The 20,449-nt window shown below is 40.9% G+C and overlaps 1 protein-coding gene across 2 annotated transcripts in view; it reads right to left on the bottom strand.

Annotated features, from left to right (window-relative positions):
- The window catches only part of LOC306967996 (glypican-6-like), a 98,856-nt gene that overhangs the window by 35,621 nt on the left and 42,786 nt on the right, over positions 1-20,449 (bottom strand). For both annotated transcript variants that reach the window (XM_079563230.1, XM_079563231.1), the window contains exon 4: positions 14,549-14,714. In XM_079563230.1, coding sequence (XP_079419356.1) covers positions 14,549-14,714 — 166 coding nt within the window. The remainder of the gene's footprint in view (positions 1-14,548; positions 14,715-20,449) is intronic.

Below are 20,449 nucleotides of genomic sequence, written 5' to 3'. Positions count from 1 at the left end.
GTTGTAACGCATATTTTCTCCAAAGATGTTCTATGGTGTCTTTTTGAGAGCCTGAAGTGTTTTGTTGAGAGCTGTCAAATAGCAGGTCATCTAACGGCAGCTGGAAATATCCACTGTTGAAGATACAAAGGGCACATCACCACAACCACGCAGAGGAAGAGAGAAAGCTTTATGACATGGATCATTCAAAAATGCCACAAGCATCAAATGAAACGGATCTACAACATGCTACATTCACTGATAGATTCATTCTTTAAATGTTAAAGAATGTGCAAAATATGTTTGTGACCATTAAGCTGGGTTCACGCTGAATTACATTACTGACACATATGATAATTTATAGATAATTTTATAATAAAATTCTATAGAGACATAACTCCCAGCCCTGTTAACACATATTAACAGGCCAGTGCATGTCGAGATGTCATGAGTTCTCCATAAATAGTGACTTTCTCTGACACAGATTTGTGGGCAATATCCTTTGCTCCGCTTGGTTTAGTTTGAGCTTTGAAAAGCCACATGTTCCAAAGAACCTCCCAGACTGTGCAGTGGACACCAGTGGCCTCTGCATGGCTCAGAGCAAAGACAAGGACACGCCTGGCTGCCCACACATCACCAGAGACACACACTATCTGTCTCTACCAAAACGACGTGACTGCAGACTTTGAAAGCAAAAGGCATGAAGTAATAATTTAAATTGTAAATTTTGGGTCAGTGATGAACTAGCACCAATCTATGTATATGTAGTAATTTGAGTCACATGGGCAAGCTAAGTAATCCTTATGAAACATATGCACTGTTGACAAGTATTAGTGATGCTATGCTTCTTACATATCCACTGTCGCCCTGGGGCAGACTTATGGAAGCAAAGTCGCTCACACTCCATTCACCCAAACTACCTGATGTTTTCATAAGGTATCTCATCTTAGCTTAGCGTCCCAGACCAAATCCAATCAGGCATTCTCAAGGTGGTTGTTACATAAATTACAAGATAAGCAAGATAAAATATCAACAAAGTAATGAATTAATTGCATCATTAAAAGCAGATACAATACTTCCTGTTCACTCCCTTGACTGCACTCCAAAGTACAGCTCAAACCTCTTCATCAAGTTTGCAGACGACACAACATCAGCAACAGAGACGAGTCAAACTACAGGAGTGAGGTGAGCAGTGCAGCCGTGTGGTGCACACAGAACAATCTCTCTCCAAATGTGGAGAAGACAAAAGAGAGTGTTGTGGACTTTGGAAAGCCAGCACGCTCCTCTAAGACTACCCACGAAAACAAAACACTTATACTTTCAGAAACTTTGTTTATAAGCACGAAGCAAGCTTAGTAAATGTGTGCGTCCACATGGGTTGACTCAGGTCTGTGAAAACGGCGCAATTCATCTTCCAGGCCTGTGTGAGGCGCTGTGACGCCAACACAGATAATTCAACAAGATGCGGAGTAAACTTTTGTGGAATGTAAACAATGAAAATGAAACTAATTCAAGGATTTCTGATGTACAGAAGAGCTGAGGAGGCGAGTGTATTCTTCAGACGTAACGGGACTAAAGCAGAAAAACCTGTAAGTGACTGCACTGTTACTGTCAGTCCAAAAACACAGACTGACTGGGCTGTGTTTTTCTACTTGTCACCTGTGGCTTGCGGACTGCAGAGGAGCAAAGAGGAGCGGAGTAAAGCCATCATAGCTCCATGAGTGAAACTCATTAGAAGTCCATAATCCATAATCCACTGACCATAGTGGATGGAACAGACACCTCTCGCAGCAGGTGCGTTGGAGCAGTGTCAATCAGCGGCGACGCGCGCCAGCTGTTCAGAGCGGCATGAACCACGCGAGGAGCCAAACACACAGTCAGGAAATATTTATCATCTGAATTTGGAGCAACATAACCACCTCCTCTACATCACAAAAACACAAGTGAACCAAAGACGCCGCCTGAAAGAGGAGGAAAAGTAGTGCTTTGAAATGCCTTTCCCGAGCCCAGGCATTCGGATCAGAGGTGTATTGAGTTGCCTTGTGTGTGAAGCGCGCGGTATAAATAAAGTTGCCTTGCCTTGCCAGGGGAACTATATGCTTCAATATTCTTATTAAAACACGGGCGCATTTAATAAGGCACTGGATTACAAACATGCTTTAAAGGTATTTCACCATGATATGATCGCTGGACAGACGGGTACTACACACTCAAACCCAAACATATTGAAATAATATCTGGGAGAGGGAGAGAGGAAAAAAACTATGCCACTGCCACCAAAGCACAACCAAAGAATCAGGAAACTGTTTTCATTCACGTTTAGCAGCAACAGCGCAGTTTTTTTTACAGAATCGCGAACACATGTGAGCGTCTGATTGCAAGCCTTTCAAGCGATCCATGCAGTTGGGTGTATAGGCAGGGTGAGAGGGGGACCAGCACTAAGTTCCTAAGAGTCCCAGCCTACGTTATGTGCAACATCTACAGAAGGACAATAGAGAGCATCCTGACCTGCTGCATCACTGTGTGGCACGGCGCTAGCACTACCTCCTGCCGAAGGAGCCTCCAGCGCATCGTGAGAGCAGCGGAGAAGATCTGCGGAGCCCCTCTCCCCTCCATTAAGGACATGTACTCCACCCGTCTCACCCGCAAAGCCGTCAGAATCACCAGGAACCCACACAGTCTCTTCAAGGTAATGCCTTCAGTGAGGAGACTACAGAATCCACGGGCCAGGTCCAGTCGACTGAAGAACAGTTTTATCCACCAGGCTATCAGGCAGCAAAGTTCCTTAACCTTTTGGCCACAGATGGTGAAACAAGCTGCACAGAGTCGTCAGTAAAACAACCACTATAAACACATTTAGCTCCTGACGTGTTGTGAAATGGCTTTTAAAGGTTGCACTAAATCACAACTGAAATGTAAAAATATAAACGATATGTGGAAGTCCATTATAAAGTCCTGTTACTTTTACGCTACATGTTAAGTACTATTTGACGAACATGTGTCGTGGAATGGATGTGTGAGAAGCAGTGTAAAGAGTAAAGTATGGCTCAGTAAAAAAATCTATACCATTTAATGAAAATCTGTGACAGTGTAATGATGATTCATTTACTACATAGGAAGCGAAATGAAAGCAGAGTCTTCTGGACCAAGTAAAGATCTGGCCACGAACACTCTGTGGACACTCTTTTATTACCACTGTCTGTCTCATCTGTTCGTCAGAGGTAAATATCTTTGCTAAATGCCATTGGTGTCACAATCATCACTCAAAAAAAATGGCCTTTTGGGTTGTTTAATAGAAAGTGTCAATAATCAAATATAAATTGCACTCGCTTTAAGACATCTGCCCAGGTGGAACGAGAGCTTGAGCATCAGAAATCGCATATGGTGCAATTTGAAACGATAAATATAATCTTTTTCGGAAAAATAACAGACATTTGAAGCATAAGCCGTCCTTGTGGCTGCTCGAAGCCTGACCGATGCGTGTTGTTTTTCTAAGATTGATGGCTGTAAAGTAATTTGAGGCACCACAACATTAAAGGAGTAGAAAACAGACATACGGCATGATTCCTTTTGAGCTTCCCTAGCACTCGCCCACTCTAGTGCTGTGTCTGACTTTGTCTGAGCACTTGGAAAGTATTCGATATATTTGCACCTTCACTACATTGAATTCTTACGCATTATAGAAAATGATGATTGTGGCAGCAGCTATTTCTGTGAATCTACCAGGCCGCAAATCATTATGCCTCAGGCCATCCTGCAAGGGCCTTTTTTGAGATGCTTCCCTCAGGGACAAGGAATCGCTCTGTCAAATATTCTGCTGATCACCATTTAAACAGTGTCATTCCCCAAACTGTGATCACTTTAAACAAAGCACTTTAAACTAGGCACTTTATGGACTTTTATTGTACAGCATTTTACCTTAAAAGGACTAGATGCAAGTTGTCATTTCTATACTCACTACTGCCACCTCAGGTCTTACGCGTAGCTGCAGGTTCTATACTAAGCTCGTGCATGACGGCACTTCAGACTGAAGTAGCAAGTTTTTGAGTGACAGTGCAGGATTTTAGAGGCAGTTGTGGTGAATAGGTCTGGGCTCATTCTACACATTAGGACGTTGCTGGAACATTTTTAAACTCCGTATAGTCCCTTTAAGCTTTTTATGTGGCATTTGTTTGTTTTTATGTTGTGTCCTTTATGTGATGACATTGCACTTTGAGCTCCTTGCACAATTTCTCCAATGTGGTTTTAAACTGCAAATGGCTTATAAAGTGAATCAGATCTGACGAGAGGCATTGACCTACCATTTAGGTGCAGGTACCCGGCACAAATGAGACTACATTTGAAACTCAACCAGAAATTGTTAATGATCTGCTTAAGTTTGAAAACCGTCATTGTCAGAGATGACAGGTCGATACAAAGGTCAACCACCGTGCTAGACTTTGCTCCTACAATTTAATTAACACTTCATGGCCCTAAAAGAAATCATTCAGCTGAAGAGCATCCGAGTGCAGCAAGTTCAGCTATTAAAAAGTCGCAATGCTTCTCACACACATGAAACATGATGTCTGCAGTAAACTTTGCCTTTCTTATTATTTATTTTCATGTGAAAGCGACTCTTAAAATAAAAACCAGTGAAACATTTTAACAGCTGGATAAGGTCTGTGTAATCGGCGTGCTTAAATGAGATAACTTGATGAAGTAATTCTCTCAGCTACAGTTCCAATAAGGGCGACTAAAGTTAATTGAACTTGATTTTTTGAGCCATTCCTTAGTTAAATTTAGTCATTCCAATCGTGCTAGAGTCACAAAACCGCGGAGAATCAAGTCGAGGCATGTTTAACATCATCAGCTTCACAACAGCATCAGTGAGTGGTAGCTGCCAATCAAATTATTGTGGCTGTGTGGCAAACTAAGAATGGTGTTATTATATTTATGAGATCGTGCACTCACTGGCTAACAACACATTCCAATTATATTTATATTTTCAGACTTGAAGCAGCAAAAGGAACAAACAAGTTCCTATTAAAATGTGTAAGGGAGAATCAGCTCCTGTGTGGTCATTCTGTGGATATTTAAAACACTTAACATAGGAACTGACAGCGAAAATTCGGTTGGATGAATTTTGTTCCATATCAAATATGAACTATGGATCAGGGGTCTGTGGATGTGCCTGAGGAATGGACACAGGGTAAGTCTGAATAAAGAAATCATCTCAAAAACAGAAATGCAGTGGTGGTGACTCACAACATGCATAGAAACCCACATGAAAAGAAGAAATGAATAAAAAATAAAGAAAAGAAAACAATTGTGTATAATATTGAGCTATTGTCCATGATAAATTTAGGCTGAAGCCGAAAACCAATAAATTGGTAGGGTTCCAACCCGAAGGTGCGTCCGCCATGATAAGAAGCGTTCGAATAGTGCTGTACAACACTACTGTAAAGTAACATGTGCAATAACCTCTTTGCAAAACTACATGCAATAATCTCTGAATCTGCATCACTTTATCAACCACTTGCACTATGACTGTAAACCTGCACTGCTAATACTGACATTTTTGTAGTCTCTTCTTACTGTTTATACTTTTTGCCCCCTGAAAGTTTTTGTATGTAAGATATACCTTATACCTTATTCTGAAAGGAGCCTCAATGCTAACTATCATACCTCCTTTAGCATAGGGACCTCTGGGTGTCCCTCACCGGCGATTAGGAGCTATGTGCGATCCCATAAGCCAGATAAATACTTTTAATAAAAAATGAAATAAGAACAAATCTGACAAAGGAATTAAGATAACAACTCAGGTTCCAAACATCCAGACTTGTCCAAACTAACTAAAATTCAACTCAATAAATTCAAGTTATATCAGTCATTTCTCTCATTCTACATTAAGTCATATTTTTCCCTCTGTGAAAGTAAAACAAGTTTATGAGGAGTGCACACTGTCACAGGTTCCACCGTGTGCCAACGTTTGTCAGTATAGGTTTGTACAATAGTGGTTATTATTCAGCAGCGAGACTGAAAGTCGGATGAAAAGTTCCATCTCGAGTGTCAACTTCCTGTCAGCTGAAAAGAAATGATAACAATGCGTTGGGTGTAAAATTGCGACGGACAATATTCATCTTCGCAGCGTGACTGTCACTCAAACTACATGGTGGAAAATATTGACATGCCAATACATCACACAAAACCTCGAGGATGTAAAAAAAAAAAAGTCTTCTTGGAATGATTTGAATGAAGTAAACACTATCCTTCAAAGTGGTGATTTATACAGATGCGACACAGTGCATCCCAAAAGACCGAGAAGTACGGGTGCCCCGGAGGAGAAATGACATCATCGGGCTAATTAAAACCTAATCCCGATCCTAATCTCGTCATGTACCGCTTGTTTTTAATTGCATGTACGCAAGAAGAAAGTAGCGCCCGAATAATTGAAATTCCAGCGTGTGGTTTGTTAGCGCGTAAATAAAACATAATGTGATTCGCGTGGGTTGTAATTGAATGCACTGAGCCCTGGCTGTATGAGCACAAACAGGCCGAGGTCAGCAAAGATAGCAGCCTCCAATGAGAATGCAGCTGCTACTTAGCGCAGGCCATTTAATCAACTATAAGATTCGTTTGGACTGGATTTAGTCGGGGGTAAAGTGCAGCAAGAAAATCAGTGTTTGGAATTAGTCCCGAGCCGTTGTGACCACATGGAACATGACCTGCCCCACACTGTACTGCCGTGAGGTAAAAGTCTTACCTACAGCATGATTTATGGTGTTAATAACATACAGCAATGCTCAAATAGACTGAAGTGAATTTTTTGATAAATGAAAAACATATGAGGGCGAGTGCATCAATGGTCTGTGAAGCGATGACCTGTGCTCTTCAAGGACAGGGCTGAACATACAGGAAAGACATGGCTAAAGACTTGCTTAGTAAAGTGTCAATCCAAGATGTTTCTCGCTGTAGATGTTTTTTTTAGTCTATTACCTCCCCGGGGGTTTCAGGTTCACCAGAGTTTTGAAAATGTTTTGCAATAGGGTAGTCTATATTTTGAGTTCTAACAGCGTATTTGTGTTCAGCCAATCTTTCTATGAGTTTTCGCTTCGTACCTCCAATATAAAAGCATTCACAATCGCAGTCGATAATTTTTTTTGATATTGTTGAGGTCTCAAGAAAGGCCATAACCAGCGTTGCATCAGCTCTACCTAAGGTCCTGACACACGCCGTGGCCAATACACCGAGAGCCACACCAGCTCCAGCCCGGAGAATCTAATGCACAAGACCTGACTGTGCAGGGTCAAGGCTTACCAGGGGAGTACAGAGGACACGGTAAAACGCTTACACGAAACAGTATGACAGATACCGGATGAAAACAGAGACATGGCAGGACCAAACCTGTGGAACTCGCTCCCAGTTGAGCTGCGAGTCCTCACTGACCCACCACTGTTCAAGTGCAGATTAAAGACTCACATATTTAGACAGGCCTTCCAGAACACCTAGTACTGATCTATTTTGTTTCGTGTGCAGTGCTTTTTATATTTTGCATCACTTTATGTTTTTTTCTCGTTTTTTATGTAACGCACTTTGGTCTGCCACTGTGTTGTTGTAAAGTGCTATAGAAATAAACTGATTGATTGATTCAAAAAGGTTTCATTACAGGAGAAAGACTTCAGGACTAATACTATAGCCAAAAAGCAAAAATAGAAACTCTTCTTGAGTCTGCATCCTGGATTCTGCCCCATAAACTCTGATGGCCCAAACGCAGGCTGTAGACTAAACTTTAGCGCTGATGGGGGGTGCTCTGTGAAGTAAGGAAGTAAGTGAGTTGAACGGGGGCTGTACATGGGCTGGTCAGACACCCATGGCGAAAATGATGATGTCATGTACAACACTGGTCCCTCCCTTTTCCTCCTACCGACCAATATTTCCCTTGGAACGGGGCGATACTGAATGAAGAACATGAGGCCGTGCTCAATGTTAATCTAAAAAATGAGGAGAGAGAAGGGGAAGCAGCAACTAGCACTCGTCACATTCACACAGAGAAAATCTAGTACCCCCCCACCACACATTTAAGGAGGTGTGTTGTTTACCCAATAAATCACAAAATGCTATGTGATTAGAGTTTCCTTTCAAATTGTAGGGCTCTGAAATCAAAAACGCCTGAATAGGAATGAGAAAGTGAGTCTTCATTACGATAAATCTACAAAATAGACACTCAAGGCAAATCACTTCAGGCAAACATGTTTCTTCCGAGTATTCAGGGACATTTTAAATCTATTTTAGTGCACAGTCACATGCGGCTTTCTTTTTCCACAAACATCTGTCATTGCTGCACCGCAATCCAGCACTCGGGGTGAATGAAGGTGAGACCTTGGAGCTTTTTTTTTTCCTATTTGGTCAATGCCCTTTAATCAGAGGGTGTGACTTCCTGCGAGGAGAAGTGGAAGTCGCCGGGCGCTGGCTGAGAGGGACTCGTGGCGAAAATCGTTACTATCAAGGCCACAGACTCCAGGTTTAAAGGATTTCTTGCTCCAGTGCTTGAATCACTTTTTGTCACCAATATCTCATCGCCTCTGGCCACTGGAGCAGTCACATGACCAAATGAATCCAGATGAGTGCCAGCTCCAGAGAGCTATTTATAGTCGATTGCACTAGGGTGAGATGGTTTCCGTCCGATGCTCATTTACAGCTTTGTATGTGATAAACACATTAGCGCAATATGGCATGATTCATATCTGGATAATAGCTTGCATATGGAGGCACAAATTACACTAATCTCCCCCTGCAGAACATGAAAAGAGCCCTTGTGACAATTTAACTCAGCGAAGGGAGTCAATACCTTTTCTGTGCTTGGACCTTCAGCTAATTGAAAATCGCTCTTCCCATAATGAGCATGAAATGTCACATGCCCAAAGATTCAGAAGTGGCATTTAATCTGCACCTAGGGACAATCTAATTGACAAGAGTTGCAATGAAGACAGAGGAGAGGCGACTGTGAGATTAATAGGAAGATGAGCACGAGTCAAAATTATGATAATCCACAATCTAGGCTATAGTATGATACAGTGTAGTGCAGCACATCATGGGTTCCGTAGGTTTAAAGTGATAGTCTGTAAGATTGAGATCAGGCCCAGGACAGACTATCACTTTAATATGGGACTTTTGGAAGCATCAAACCAAAGACCATTAGAAAGAAAATAAATGATATGAGCACCCTAACAGTAACAGTACATATAAATCCATGTATCCCATGTTTAATTCAGCATCCCGTCATCCTTCACAAGTGCCATTAAGAGCATCTTCTAAGGATCAGAGAGAGAGAGAGAGACTAGAGAATCCTGGCCAGCTGCATCAGAGTGATCCTGCTGTAGGAACCTCCAGAGCATCTAGTGAGAGCAGCTGTAAAGATCATCCATCCAGGACACCTACTCCTCCTGTTGGACCCGCAAAGCCCTCAGCATTGCAGGTGATCCCAAGCGCCCATCACAGTCTGTAAGGGGTAGACTGCAGAGTCTATAGCCTGGACTTAGTCAGGAAGCTGTACTCTCTCCCTTCCCTGCCCCCAATTGTGTGTATATTGTGTACAAGTCTTTAGTTGTTTTCTTTTCTCTCTGCATACTGTTTGCACCAAGGCTTTGAGGGTAACATATTGTCAATTCTCTGCAGACACCTTTACACCTGGTGAAAGTGACAATAAAGCTGACTTTGACTTCTGACTTCGAAATACTGGGACTTGGGCTTCCAGATGCCCAAGACCAACCAATGCCGATTGATTATGATAATGTTGTAATGCTTGAACTGTACCACACAGATCCCTAAAGACATGTCATTTTGCAGTGTATTGAATTGAATTGAATACACTCTTGCTGTCAGCCAACAATATGTCAGTTATATGTTCATTTGAGCTTAATTTCAATAAAAATATATAACACTGCTGTTGATTACTTGTTGTTCTTTTGATTTATCAAACTGTAGCATTGTCTTCTCCATCTGTTTTCAGTATCAGTTGACTGAGCAGGGATTCCATGACCCCACTAGTTAGTAAGCACTAGGCACAGAGGCATTACAATATTACAAGGTGATGAATATGTAAATGTGCCTCTTCAATAAACAGAGTGCAGCTTCTGACAGCAGGGAACGTGATTGACTCTGATGATTCCACGTTCAGCGAAGGATTTGAAAGGTATTGCTTTGTTCACAAATGATAAAAAAGGTTTGTAAAGTAAAAGGATTGACAACAGATAATATTTACAATTTGAAAGGTTGACAGGCTTTGACATTGATTGAAAACATTAGATGAAGCTCCTGCGTAACATGTTCAACAATAACACTTTTAGAATGACAGACTTCCATCAAGACATCCCAACATAAGGTCAATGAATTTGCCATTAAAAAAAAAAGGATTTTGTATCAAACACCCATCCCTTACTTTTTGGTGGGTATTTAGGTGCTAATCTTTGTGAGTCTAACAAAAAAGAATCAATGCATGAAATGTGAAATGTTTACTTTCTGTGATTTAATAACACACAAACTTCGCCTCAACATTTAGAAACTGTTTAGCCAGAAGGTCTTCCTTGAGGTGAATACTTTCAGGTAATAAACGCATCAAAATAGCTTGTCAAAATGTGGAGAAAGCAGAAGCACATATTGCTGAAAAAGTATTTGTGCTGAATGGAGAGCTGTTTACTATTGTTTGACACTGGAGGTTAAGCTTTCTACTGCAAAACACAACCGTGGAATGTGAAAATCAGGCAACAATACAGTAGTGCACAGTGTTGACACGTGCAGAAGGATTTTAGTATTCTTGAGGTGACTGAAGTTTACTAATGTGTGTTTACATGCCCCAACTCTGCGCTTTTAAGGGAAAGTGCTTCTATGTACAACATGCTGACACGGGTCAGTCTTGCCCTTTCTCTTGCCGCAGTGCAGCTCATATGCCCTCCAAGAGCCGGACATGCCACCATGAAGCCATAACATACAAACATCTTCTAATATGCTGTATTTGGGATAATTCGTCTTGAAAAAGATGCAAATGTTGTGTATTTCTACATTTCAGATAGCAACATGATAAAACGCTATGTGAAATCCGCTGCTATTACCACAGAGAGTCAACAGAGCAGCCCAAAGCCGCTAGCTGATTTCTACCCCCTTTAAGCTCTTTGTTTTGGTTCGCTGGTCTATGTGGTCCCACTGGTCCAAACCGCCAAGCCCTCAGCCCACCCTCTTTCTACCAAAAAAAAACGACTTTTATGACTTGTTAAAGGACAAAAAGGTCACAATATATGACTAATGCCAAAAAAGTTGTCCAACGGGGAGCCATTAGCAAGAGCGTTTGGTAATGTAATTTTATCAGCTTTAGGAAAATGGCTAATGGAGTTCTGTCTGAGCGATCCGAGGTCAGAGGAGTTAGGGGAAAAGTGAGGATACAGGTACATGTTTTCAAATATAAATATAACTTCACACCATAAGTTAAAGCCAAAACTACCATTTCTTCCTTAAGTTCTCCATGTGAGGCTGAAGTATTCATTGTGAGGGGGTTCATTCATTGTGATTCTGAAAAGGAGCCCACTTTCTGTCCCCCTTATTTCGATTTTTTGGTTACTCTATACATTTATTTACTGGAAGTGCAAAGTGTCAAATTAAAACAAAACTCTTGCGCGCTTAGGAGGGAGGGCGGAGGCCTCAGGAGGGTGCAGGCCGCTCTCTCGGCAGCAGCAGGCAGGGGGAGTAAAGAGACGGAACATGCCATTAGTCTGGCAGAAATCATTTTTTACCCTGTGTCAGTTTTTAAATCGTTTCAATCTGCTCGGTTATCACATAGAAATGGTATTGATGCTTAATATAGCAGATAAATTACTGCATGTCTCATCGATTTGCAGCAATGCACGGCATCCTCATGTTGGGTCACTCTCGTTAATGTGGCCAAAACAAGACTATGTTTAAACTTCCTTTGGTAACATGAATTCGAGCAGAGCAGGAGGGGACGTAGATTTAGTTCAGGGCCAGACTGATATATCGTGGCCGACGTATTTTACTGTATTGGCTGATTAAAAATACCAATATCTCTGGAACTGATAAAAACTTATTTTTGTTTTACATTGGAAAGAGCTCAGTCAGATTTTTAAAATGAAACACCCCACAACTTCCTAGGCCTCAGGGGAGCTGAGAAACATAGCGGTGAAAATCTGTCACAAGTTTGTACCTATTTTATACATGTTATGTTATGGACTTTTGTGTATAACTTCAGAACCGTACAAGAAAGAGACTAACCGGTTTTTGCAACAATACAAAACCTGTTCTTAACCTGAATGATGTGAATGACCTTTATGAACTTTATGTTTCATTAGGGCTGTAACTATGAAGTGGGCTGATCGGGCATTTGCTGAGAGACCCCAATTTGAAAGAGGCCCCAGAAAACGAATTGTTCTCCATTAAAAACATTCTAAAAACACAAATGGCACATACAGTATAACAGCTAAAGAACCCGGTGGAAATTTGTATTTTCTAAAGTGCACTAGAGTACAGGAAATCACATCTGAAATTTTTGAAAAGCTTATAACGCCCATTTGTGAGATCATAGGTTATCCTCAATAGAAGAATTATTTGTCATGCCCGACATTCGAAACATAGAAGAAAAAAACAAGCTGTTCTAAGGGAATGAATGTGGGTGCATAATTGTGCCAATTAGCATGTTGTACATAAATACATACTGTGCTAAAGTTGCCATAAAGTTGGACAACAAGTATAATTAAAGCTATTTTCCTGCCAGACACATCATTTTCTGTCTATTTTGCATATGCTGTTACAAAACATTACACCATTATAATATGATTCCATTATTCACAAAGACGTTAATCAACAGCTTCAATCAGAGCTTATAAATGACTGCAAACTTGTCACGGTTTCTCTATGAAAACAAAAGACGACCATTTGCAAATAACGGCAGGAGCCAGGCACATAGATTTGCAATGCAACATTTTAAAACATCCTTAAATCACGCATTTATTTACTCTTTTGTGTCTCCTCTCCACAAGCTCACATTGAATTCCTCCACGCATGTTGTGGCGCCCCCCGCAGCGTCCTTTTGCCCTGTTACGAATCTCCATTTAGCACAGCGGGAGTGCGTCAACCCATGAATAAACTCACGCAGGGAAATGCTCCACACTAGAATGACAGATAAAGCCTGCACTCATCCTCCCCGTGCCCCGGTGTGTGTCAATGGGGGACTCGTGTTGTCAAAATATGAGAAGAGAACCTGACTCTAAGCAGCATGTCAAACTTCTGTAAAAGGATTCTTTGAAATCACAAGGTAAATATTGTGACCCTACATAATTTCCAATTGTCATAACAGTCAATTGCAAACAAAAGAGCAACATGCAAGGGGCAAGATTAACTTCAATGCATCTATAATTCAGCATAAAATGGGCCGGAAAATGTAAATGAGGAGAGGCGAAGGCAGTTACCCAGTGTCAACGATTAGTGTTGTTGTCACCCACTCACCAGCAGCTCTCAGCCTGTCCTTTAAAACCACTTTGTGTCACGAGATACATGGCAGTTAATGTCATCTAAAAGCACTCATCACCTGCGCCCGCGTTTTTCACAGCACAGATGAGCAGCGCCAATAAAGTTGTTATACAATACATTTTGATATATACAGTACATAAGCTGTTGCCTTGCCAACCGATTGTACTGTGCCATTTTATGTAAACGGATTTCAAATTCAAGCATAAAAGAGACACACATTCGCCAATGCTTCCACGTACAGTAGGAGAGGAACGCTTGCTCTTAGTCGTCCCGGGGTAGTGGCTTACAGAAGTGACGGCTAATTTTGGACTTATCTTTGAGTTAAGATTTCGCCTGTTTTCTTCTGCTCGCTCGTCTGATTATGGGAGAGGATTGGCCTTATGTTTTGTCCAAATGAAACATATATATATAAAAAAAAATGTTTGAATACCCTCAGCTTTACAGCGCGACTATTAGCTCGCTCAGTTGGCCTGTCACGATAACAAATTTGAAGTTCGATAAATTGAGGCAAGAAAGTATCGCGATTAACGATATTATTGACTCTAACGATACTGGATACTGTCAACTCTCAGGCATATCAAATCCAAAAATACCACACAAGCTGCGATAAATATGAAGTATACTGAAACTCAATTTGCTTCAGTTAAAAATCAAAGTTTTACAAAGAAAAAATAGGGGAAAATGGAAATAGATGTACAGATGATAAATATCTGGCCCAAAAATGTATCTTTTATCTGTCATTTATTGAACGATAAGTCGGTATAGTAATCGTGACAGCCCTATCGCTCAGCATAATCATGTATTATATTGTTTGTCAATAATGTCTGTAAGGCATGTCATATACAGACAAACTAATGACATGCAGTGTCCTGACTTGGCTTTTCAAGATGTCTGACCGGCACCTCTACTGCACTTTATTTCCTTCCCATACCCGAGGTCATCCATGTAAAGACGGCTTTAATCATGTTGCAGGTGAACTCCTTTCTTTCTCTCCTGTTTTCCAATCCTTTTCAAGGTGTTTATGTTATAGTCTACGCACCGTGAAAAATCCACTTACCTATGTACTGGTTCCACTCAGGGTCAAGGTCGGCCTGATTGGCCAGGCAGCCCTTCATGACGTTGAGGCAGTAGTTTTTACAGGGCTTCACTGAGGGCATGGCCTGACAGAAGGGACAGTACATCAGCTTGGTCAGAGCTCGGATACAGGACGCTGTGGTGCTCACCTGTAAGACAAAAGGAAAGATTGACACTGACTCTTTCATTCTTATTCAACACCTTTGATATTAAAGATGGAAAATAATGCAGATTACTTGGAAACACTTATTTTGACTTCATAAATAAAGCATCCAATTCTATACAATATTCAGTTCCATCGTCTTTTCATCCGCAGTGACATATTATGTGCGTCTATACAAACTCGCCTCCAACACTTGAATCTGACCTAATGCAATCCCTGAACGCAATGCAAGTCACATATTAATTTTCATTTCGATAATCAAATACTTGAACTGGGGGCGCAATGTCGAGAAGCCACAGCCGTGAAATTCCGTGGTCTACGCAAAAAAACAAAAAAAAAGCAGCCTCCTTGAGAATACACAGATTCATGTGAGTCATAAAAGAATGTCTCAATTCTCTACATAAATAACAAAACCAAAACCCAGGGCGTGTACAAACAGTGGATGAGTGGTTTCGCTGCTTGGAATAACACTGGATGACACTAAAGCAACAGCAATGACTTGACCACAGTAAACAGAACAGCAATGTAAGGGGAATTTAATTTGACGTCTTCACTGTTTTTGTGGTAATATTCAGAGCAACGATGCAGACAACCTCAAGGATTTTTTTTTTTTTCTTTTTGGTTACCAAGCAACTAAGTATAAAGTTTTTCAATCGAGTACAGAAAAATGTAAGTCTCAACCCCTTAAGAGACAGAAAGATAGAATATAATTTACTCCAGGACAAAGCAACAGCGACATAATAGGAATGTCCAAAGTGTAATGATTTAACAGTTTATAAAAAGGTTTTCTAACAGCCTCAAATAGGCTCATAGAATTTTTTAGAGGATCCGAAAAGGCTGAGCAGGCAGAGCTATAAAGATGGGCAATAAAAGTTTCAAATTGAGTTGTGTAAAGTGCACAGTCGGACCAAGGATTGTTTACCGAGATCATTTCTGATAGAAGAGACGTTCTTTGGAAGCGGGATTCAGGCTCGCGCAGACATCATGACCTCCGATAAGTCCGCGATACCTACACCTTGATGATGTCTGTTAACGCAATACTGCCGGCAACTTTCTCATCTCAACAATAACAAAGTCTCGGAGTGGCACAAAGGAAACCCACTGCGACATCAATATGCATAAATCTTGGTTTGTGAAGAACGCTGTGAAAAGGCTCCTGCCAGCCTTTGCAGACGGCATTATTAATAGATGAATATATTGGCAGGCCAACAAGGCGCAAAACTAACTGGAAGTATGTATTAGCACCCAGCTATAAATAGGCATAGGGTGGTTAAGGACTTATGAGGTCCATTCATGCACGGCAAGTACATAGTCCTCAGAAGGGTGCCAAAACTTGTTGTAATTGATGTTTTCATGGGCTTTGATAATGACTTTGGGGTTGGTGCAAATAAGTGTTTACAAGCGAAAACAGAACAATGAAATCTGAAGTAATTATATTTGGCATTGGCACAAATGTGAGATTTTTCAGCTCAATTAAAAGACCCTTTCATAGGTGACTTCATAAAAGATTTGTTAAGAAATCATACTTTTACCAAAAAAGAACATTAAAGAACACGTTGTTCATGAACAACAAGTAGAAGGATTAAGTTTAATTTTTTTTAACAGAAATGACTGCACTCACGTCCATCTACAGATATTATCAACACTTTGGCCACACCTTTTTATTACGCTGGATTTTGCGTTTAGTTGATCTCTGATGTCTCGCCTCCGGGAGGACGGAGCTACAGACCCCCGGGAGGACGGGGGTGCACACTCAGGGGCTGGGCTGAAAGTGGCGGCTGTGGCTGAGGCCGGCGTCCTCGTGGCGGCTGGGAGGACACTGAGCGTCAGCCAGTGCTCCTTCAGCTCTGTGTCATTTTTCGGCTTGCTTCTTTTCTCTTGTGATGTGGTTCGTGTTCATAAAGTGCTTTCTTTTCCCTGTACACCCCTCGAGCTCTCTCGAGGACATAACGCAAACTCACGTAAAGACACACATATGTGGAAATTAGGAGACATTGGATCACAAGCTGCAAAACGTTGCTTGTTTTGTAAAAATCCGACGCATATTTATGCTGAAGAGATAGTAAGTTGTGGCTGTATACAATGAATGTGCGTACGCATAAACAGGAGGCTTATCGTTGGACGGACTGACAGATATCACTAGGTGAGGAACAGCAGTTTGTTTGTAACGCGGGTGATGTGATGAAGCTGATGGTGCGTGAGTTTGGGGAAAACTGCACCGGCAGCACGAGTGTTGTTAACCGGTCAACACGTGCGTTAAACCTTTTTGCTTGTTGTCCCCCATTTGTGGGAAAGATACAGGTGCAGCGGAGTAGCTCTTTGTGATGGTAGGAATTATAAGTAAAAACAGGCTGAAGCCGAATAAATGACAATGCAAACATGAGCGTACCATCTCACAGGAGCTTTAATTTACTAGTTTTATCATAGCGTTGGTCAGGTGTTGGTCAGCTGTGAAGATTGAGCAGAGTCTCATGTTTGAGAAGCTCCTCACATGAAACTGTGTTATTCTGTATTAGGCCTTTGGCCTGGTTCAGATGTGCTTTAGTCCTGATCTAGCCCTGATATTGCCTGTTTTTGCATTGACTTTGTCATGGTTTAGTTCTGAGTAGTCCTGGTTTATTATTATTATGAAAAATCTGGCCCAGGATAAAAATGTAATTGAATAGCCCTGGACTTTGTTTAGTCTTGATAAGAGGGTAATAGTTGAATGTACACATTCTATTTAGGATTCAATTTTGTGTATTTTTCTCTTATTAATAATTTGTACTTGGAAAAAATAATGTAGCCAAATCTTTGAAAATGAATAATGCTTTTAAAGCAGAGCTTTGAAAAATAGTTTATAAGTGCAACCTTTTTGCAGCCGCCTTTTTCAGAGCAGGTGAGTTTCGCACAGATTGCGGGCCGGTCTGAACCATAATTCCCAGGTCTAAAATGAGTCCCACTCCAGCCCTGGCAATGGAAGAAGGATTTCTGTCTGTAACTTAAAGAGTAGGCTGCACTGTGTCCATTATCTACATCACTATGGCCTAGTGTTTTCTGTGGCTCTGGTACAACTAATAAGCATGCAATACCTAACCTAGAAAGAAAGGCGTGTGTGCAGGTTACAGATAATAAAATGTAGTCATTGTGGCACTAATGATGGTGTGTCTTCTTTCCCTCTGGTCAAATGTGTGTGTGTTGGTATAATGTTGTTAGTTGTCATTGTGTTGCTAGCTGCTGTAGTGGTAGGCTCTATGGGAAGTAGATTTATGAAAGAGATATTTAGTTATATATTACCTGTTTGCAAACCTTTTTTTCTTTGATGGCACAATTTTCTTGCTTTTTGTCTTTTTCCCCCCTGTGCTTTACGGGGGGAGTGGGTATGGCTTACCTAAATGAGATGTAAATTGTCACTCGGGCAGCAGAGAGAGGTGAGAATGGCCCAAATCTTTGGAGGGGTTTTTCTGCCCTTTAGACTTTTAAGACTTGTTAAATTCAAATTGCCGCTACGTGTCCAAATATGATCAGATGTCCATGTATTACACATTGTTGGAAAGCTTGGAGATCACACTTTAACAATCTGTGAAAAGCTCAAAATGCCCCAGAACCGACTTGTGTCCCTGATTCCTGTGACTGGGCACATTTACACCCACAATAATGTCTGTGTACAGTTTATCTGGATTACACAGCAACAGTTTGTATCCCAGCTCCCAGAGATGAGACTGTCCCTGGGCAAGACACACCCACCTAGCTTGTGTGAATGTCAATCTACCCCAAGGCAGCTCTGGCTACAATAGTAGCAGCACCACCACTGAGTATGGAATCAATGAATAATGACGGCGTAGCGCTTTAAGAAGCTTATCAAGCTTGAGAAGTATTAATGTTAATGTGTCCAAAAAAGTGCGATACAAGTTTAATTAACTAGTATTATTATTACTATATAAAGCCATTTTTATCATTGTTATATATATATTTAAGAAGTATGAAAATGGATGAATGTACAAATTGGAAAATAAAAATGTTGCTGAATTAAGTGTGACCATATTCTGATTCGACAAATTAGGCTCTCCGTGACAACACGCTGTGGGGAATAAATTGGACCCTTAAAATTAATAGAAACTACCAGAGTTATGAAATAGAGCACTGCAATGAATACATTTGCATATCTGAACACATCTCCCAAGCCATTAGGACAATTTATAACTATATGAAAATGTTGAATTCATAATGTGGTGCCGTATATACAAACAGGTAACATTTTCTCTCATGGCAGCGCTTCAAGCCAATGACAGCCTACTGCGCAGTAATCCTCACTGATCCCCACATGTCCTGTCGCTTCTTTATCATGCACATATTATCCTTAATGTGATTTTCAAATTCCACTTAATGTGTGCGATCAGATTAAAAGATTGTCAGCGCAGATACAGGTGCGGAGATAAGCCTTTTCTTCCTCAAAGCCGTCTGTTCTGCTGCCACTTGAGCAGTAAAAGGAATAAACCACTCCGTCATCTCTGCTTTCTTTTGCTTTAAATCTAGTGGTGGATTTTGTGGCTGTTTAAAGGGAGCCAAAGCCTTGGGACCTGTCCATTCAAAGAGAAGTTCAAAGACTGAGACATTTTATATTGACCTTTTTTCATCATCTAATCATAATGAGAACTAATCACTAGGGCTTGATACTTTAACAATACTTGTTTTTTGATATCTGAACGATTCTTTTTCCAATATACCAATAGTAAAATATTTGTCATAAAGAATCATGAAACAGAACAATAATGTTCATACATTCCATAAAAGGCTACATTTGTATCATTTATTTCAGCTGAAACAACCAAGTAACTGTAACATGTAACAGTTATTACAAATTGTTACATAGCACATTACATTGTACTAAATTTGGCAGGTACAATGTATCAACGGTAGTCTGAAATAAAGTTTAACCTATTTTTATTTTTTCGATACCAGTAGTATTTCAACTTTTTTTCAATACCACAGTGATATCATTTTGATAGAGGCCATAAGCGCCACTGTAGGTGTCATAGTATGTTGCGATTTTTTACCTTTTAATTGTCCGTGAGAGTAAATACTACGCTGACAGAAAAGACAAAGGGAGAGAGGGATCTTGTACATCCAATTACACAATGGAGATATTTTTTTCACTCAAACTTGGCTGTAAATACTGTTTAAGTGGTGTTAGCCCGCAGTCGGCTTTGCCCGTTAGCCTGTTAGCTTCTTCTTCATGATTCCATTAGTGTGTATTGGTGACTCCGACCTGGTGGCAGCAAAGTTGCAATTGTGGTTTTCTGGCCAGAAACACCAGAGGGAGACGAAAGACCCCCCAATCATCCCATTAACACTTGTATTACCACCAGAGGGACTACAAAAATGATTTATTATAGTAAACAAGTTACTTAGTATTGCTTTAAAGAAAGAAAGAAAAAAGAAAGGCCATCCAAAGCAATGTGGGTCCAAATCCCGCCCTGAATGCTTTCAATGTCTTAACCCTCCTAACAATCCTTCCCATCTGAAATAAAGAGAAATAAAGCCCATGGACCAATCCATTCGGACAGTACATGCTAAAGACTTAGTCTGGAACGTTACATCACTACACAGATCCCAGTGGAGATATGGAACAGTGCATACATCTTGCAGGCACTGCTAGCTCGAGGTGTCCTGTTGCATTATGCTTACACCAAGTCTCCCCCTGAGATGAGCTTACAGGGCCCAGGGGATCAAAGGGCTGCT

The sequence above is a fragment of the Gobius niger genome, assembly GCF_951799975.1.
Source record: "Gobius niger genome assembly, chromosome: 9".
Taxonomy (NCBI): Eukaryota; Metazoa; Chordata; class Actinopteri; order Gobiiformes; family Gobiidae; genus Gobius; species Gobius niger.
Note: the sequence above shows the minus strand (reverse complement) of the source record. Positions and strands in the feature narration are given on the sequence as shown.